This window comes from Microtus ochrogaster, unplaced genomic scaffold (genome assembly GCF_000317375.1).
Source record: "Microtus ochrogaster isolate Prairie Vole_2 unplaced genomic scaffold, MicOch1.0 UNK1, whole genome shotgun sequence".
Classification (NCBI taxonomy): Eukaryota; Metazoa; Chordata; class Mammalia; order Rodentia; family Cricetidae; genus Microtus; species Microtus ochrogaster.
This window is the reverse complement of record NW_004949099.1, coordinates 27,688,519-27,693,384: the sequence shown is the minus strand read 5'-3', so window position 1 is coordinate 27,693,384 and position 4,866 is coordinate 27,688,519. Positions and strand designations below refer to the sequence as shown.

General features: G+C 45.4%; 1 protein-coding gene across 1 annotated transcript in view; it reads left to right on the top strand.

The window, feature by feature from the left end:
* The window catches only part of Sec13 (SEC13 homolog, nuclear pore and COPII coat complex component), a 13,595-nt gene extending 9,414 nt beyond the window's left edge, over positions 1–4,181 (top strand). Inside the window, exons 6-9 of the mRNA XM_005365026.2 lie at positions 1,607–1,740; positions 2,065–2,188; positions 2,794–2,940; positions 3,776–4,181. Of these exons, the coding sequence (XP_005365083.1) occupies positions 1,607–1,740; positions 2,065–2,188; positions 2,794–2,940; positions 3,776–3,889 (519 nt within the window). The 3' untranslated portion in view covers positions 3,890–4,181. The remainder of the gene's footprint in view (positions 1–1,606; positions 1,741–2,064; positions 2,189–2,793; positions 2,941–3,775) is intronic.
* The last annotated feature ends 685 nt before the right edge of the window (positions 4,182–4,866 follow it).

Sequence of the window (4,866 nt, the reverse complement as noted above, 5' to 3'; positions counted from 1 at the left end):
AGGCGTGCGCCACCACCGCCCGACCTAATTTATATTTCTTGAGAAGCATTATTTCATGTATTATTGGCATTTACACTGATTATTCTGAGAACTGCTCAGTTTATCTGCCTTTGCTGATTGAACTATTTGGATCTTTCACACAAGTGCTCTTATCCACTAAGCCATCCCCAATCCTTGTACAGCTTTAAATGTTTAAATAGACCTGGTATTTTTCCTAGTCATGGAAAGTTTCTTCTGTGGTCATTCCTGTTGGTAGTTTAAATGCATCTTACACTTGAGTCCATTGCTTTTTGAAATTAGTAAACATCTTTGCTGTGACTACATTGGATAGTGTTTTATTGTCTTTAGTTTTGATCTTAACTCCTCCTACCCCATGAACTCTTAGATTTAATCTCTTGCTCATGTCCCAGAATTTATGAAAGTTGTGGTTACACTTAATTTTTCTTTATTGGTGTCTATTTGAGCTGATCTATTAATGATGTTTTCCACGGCTTTTATATTTTTACTTTTTGTTATTTTATTTCTACCATTTTTTTTCAAAACTGTGTTTCCTTGCAGAATCTCTTATCTGTATTGCAGAGTCTCTTTTCAGTATTGCTGACTTTCTTATTCATGTCCAAGTAGACTTGGATTCTTCATCTGACATTTCAACCATTTTAGTGTCTTTTGGTTTGGTGAGTAGTGGCGGGGTCTCTGTACTTTGATCTCCACACATGTGCCATGGCACGCGTATGCAATAAAACAATGAAAAATAGTGATGAATAATAGGGAAAGGGAGAGAAAAGAACAACAGATTTGTAAAACAATTTACAAGAAATGTTTAAATAAAATTGGATAAATGTAAAAAGAGGAATAAAAAATAGTCAAAGTCAACAGTATGGACAAAGAATAAAATACTAAGTATTGCAGTAGCTTCTTTCTGTAGCCCTAAGACTGGAGTCTGCCGCATGGAAGAAGGGGTCAGATGGAGCCTCTACTTTTGAGACTGGTGCTGAAGTTGGAGGACTTAAAACACCACTCTATGTCCTCCTGGCCCTTAGGAGTCTTGCTGAGAAATCGGCTGGTCTAATAGTTTGCCTTTAAGGATAACCCAGTGTGTGTCTTGTTAGTAATATGGGTATATTCAGGTTTACATATAGGCCCAGAATTGGCATCAGGAGTCTCTTTGTTGCTCTCCACATTTTTTTTTTCGAGACAGGGTTTCTCTGTAGCTTTGGTGCCTGTCCCGGAACTAGCTCTTGTAGACCAGGCTGGCCTCAAACTCCCAGAGATCTGCCTGCCTCTGCCTCCTGAGTCCTGGGATTAAAGGCGTGCACCACCACCACCCGGCCACATTTTATTTTTTGAGACAGGATCTCTTACTGAATCTCAAGTGCATGGATTTGGCTAATAGTTGGCTAGTGATCTTAAGGAATCTGCTTGTCTCATGGCCCTTAATCCTGCCTCCCATGTTGGTATGACAAGAACTTGTCAGCCTAATTCTTGTTCATCACATTGTGTGCCGTACTCCAAGTCCTGACAACTAGAGGGAACCCCCCCAGGAGTCCATAGGGTCCTTTCTCCCTGATGTGCATGAATGCAGCCTCACCACGGGTTCCCTCTGCAGATTGGCTGTAATGCTGTCAGTTGGGCCCCTGCTGTTGTGCCTGGAAGCCTCATAGACCAACCATCAGGGCAGAAGCCCAATTACATCAAGAAGTTTGCATCAGGTGGCTGTGACAACCTCATCAAGCTCTGGAGGTCAGTGAGTTATGCGGCTGTCTCCCCAGAGGGGCACTTCTACTCTGCCTGTCATTGTTCAGCCACTCTACAAGCAAGGTCACCTTTCTTCCTATCAGTAACAGTATACTGTTTTCAGTATGTTAGGACATGTTTTTTAAAACAAAAACCTTTTTCTTTTTCTGAGCACTTTTAGTATTCCCCAAACTTTGGAACTATGGAGGAAAGGGCATTTCCTGGGGACTTAATGGGCAGTTTAGTGAGCTAAGTAGAATTCCACTCGTTATTCTCATTGAAGAAAACATGAAAGGTAAGCTCTCCACCCTGCTCTGGTTTCCTCTGTAGGGAAGAGGAAGACGGCCAGTGGAAGGAGGAGCAGAAGCTAGAGGCACACAGCGACTGGGTTCGAGACGTTGCCTGGGCCCCGTCCATTGGCCTGCCTACCAGCACCATTGCCAGCTGCTCTCAGGTCTGCCACACCCCACATGTCCTCAGCCCTGATTCAGAAGGGGGAGGGAGGGCAGCAGGCATCTTCAGACCAGGCACAGACCAGGTAAGGCCAGTGTATAGTGAGATGGGTCAAAAGTAGCTTGAGAAGTAGTGCCAAGCTTAGAGCCAAGTTCAGGTCCCTCCTGACTCTGTGCCCAAACTTGGTGCCTTGTGTTCATGTACCTAGTCACCCTTCTCGGACCACACTACTGCTTTTTTCCTGTCACCACTGAGATGAAAGCTAAGGGGCAAGGCCTTTAGGCCCAGTAGAATGTTTTATTGGAAGTTGGTTGTTCTTGCTTGTCCATTCATCCATTACCTGGCTCTAAGCTTGGTTTAAAAGATGGCTGTCCCTGTTCAGATAAGAAAGACTAGCCAGGCAGGGAGAAAAACATCCATAGCAATGGTCTGTTCCTCCATGAAACCACAGAACCTCTGATCTATTGTGAGATGTGTTCGGGGTAAACAAATCAGAAGCAGGACACTGGAGTAGATTGTTCAGCTCCCTGTCTGCAGATCCAGGTGGCTCTCTCTGGCCAGGGAGAATGCTTATTTCGCCATCTCCTGATGTGTGCCCTTCCCTAGGATGGTCGAGTGTTTATTTGGACCTGTGATGATGCCTCAGGCAATATGTGGTCACCCAAACTCCTGCACAAGTTCAATGATGTTGTGTGGCACGTGAGCTGGTCCATCACAGCAAACATCCTGGCCGTGTCAGGTGGAGACAATAAGGTATACCCCATTTCCTGGGCAGCAAACATATAGGCTATAATGGTTTTTCACTTGCTGATATGTACAGTAGGCCCCACCTAGTCAGAGGCGGATCTGAATTACATCTCATAGTACCTCTGAGGTAGTATGTCCCCTATTACACAGAAAAGGAGGTAATTTGTGTAGGGATTGCATAGCTACAGTGTAGCCCGAGCTCTGCAAGGAGAGCACTGAGATATCCGGGATGTCAAGGTTCCTTTTTCCTAAGAATCAGCTCCCTTCACTACCCACTCTTTCTGTCCTTTTGTGACTGACTTATTTCATTTAGCATAATGGCTTCCCTTTTGAAAACTAATACATAAACAACATTGTTCATTGCTAAGAGTATGAATAAAGAAGCATACATTGTTTTACACCTGCCGTAGCCTTTTCTGCTCTGCAGCAGTTCCAGAACAGATTTGTAGGCCTCATCTCAAAGGATAGCTTTACGTCTGTCTACCAGAGTCAAGACCTGGTGTTTAAATTGGTATTCCTAAGGCATTTTATGTGTCAGAGAGCAGTAACTCAGCTTTTCTTTCTCCAGGGACAAACCTTTTCAGCTGTCTGCAGTGACACAGGCAGTCTGACCCTGACCTGCTCCCAGCCACATCTTTCCTCTCACTGTCACTCAGTTAGAGCAGCATCCCATGTGGCTATCCCTACTGTGCTCTCTAGTATGACTTAGTCCTTCCCTGCATTTTGAGCAAGTGTGGTGGGAGATGAATGTTTTCCCACAGCCTCTCTGTCCACATTTAGGGTGGGGCTGGAGAGCAGCAGAAACAGGTGCAGACCTGTGACTTTGTGCGCTAACTTGCAGGTGACCTTATGGAAAGAGTCGGTGGATGGACAGTGGGTGTGCATCAGCGATGTCAACAAAGGCCAGGGTTCCGTGTCCGCCTCCATCACAGAGGGCCAACAGAATGAGCAGTGACAATACAGGCGGCCTGGTCTTCTTGTTTCCAGGACTGCCTATTCTAGAACAACATCCAAACAACTGGGAAGAAGGGTCCCAATGATACCAAGATTCCACACCCAGGAATGCCCCAGATGGAACACTGGGTGCTCATCTGCCTTACTGGGATTCCATGTTTGGTAACTTAATGTCCAGCTGAAAGTATTCATGTCAGGAACAAATGACTATTATTTTTAAATATTTTTGGCCATTTTTAACTATCTTTTGGTTCAAGCTGTTTCAAAGCTAATAAAATCATATTGCATAGAAACTTTACTGTGTCACCCCCACACAGTGCATCTGCCCAAATTGGGCTACTATGAGCACCTGTGTAAGTCATGATCCAGGCCGGGCCTGCAGGGGCAGCCCCTCTGGGTACATTTACTCCATGGGATGGGATTGATGACTTCTGCCCTGAAGAATGGGTATGAGATGCTAACACATGCAGAGAGGTGATCAACCATTTGTCAGGCAAGGAATGTTAACGCAGAGCATTCAAACATAAAGCTATGTTGGGAAACCATAGTTCTGGTCCTAGCTAACCTTAAGCCTCACCTGAACCAGGTGCTTTAGGTAGGCCTTCACACTGTATTTCAGGTAAGCAGTAGGGCAGAGAAGACAGACCTACTCACTTGCTAAGGAGAAAGCCAGGATTAGAGTTTAGCCCACCTCACCCCAAACTTACCCACTGCAGAGGGGGTGTTGTTATTCCTCAGCCAGTGTGTGCTCGCGGCAAACCTTTACATGGATACCAAGGCAGCTGCTTTAGCCAGTCACCTCAGAACTGCAGGGCCCCCACCTGCCATCTATCCTTTTACTTTTTATAAGCCAAACCTGTTGTTTTGCCAAAACATGTTAAGGGGTGGAACTGAAGTGAGGAGATGCCAGTACCTGCGCACAGCCTCCCGAGTCACCACAGAGAGCTCCACACAGCCAGTACCTGCCCACAGCCTCCC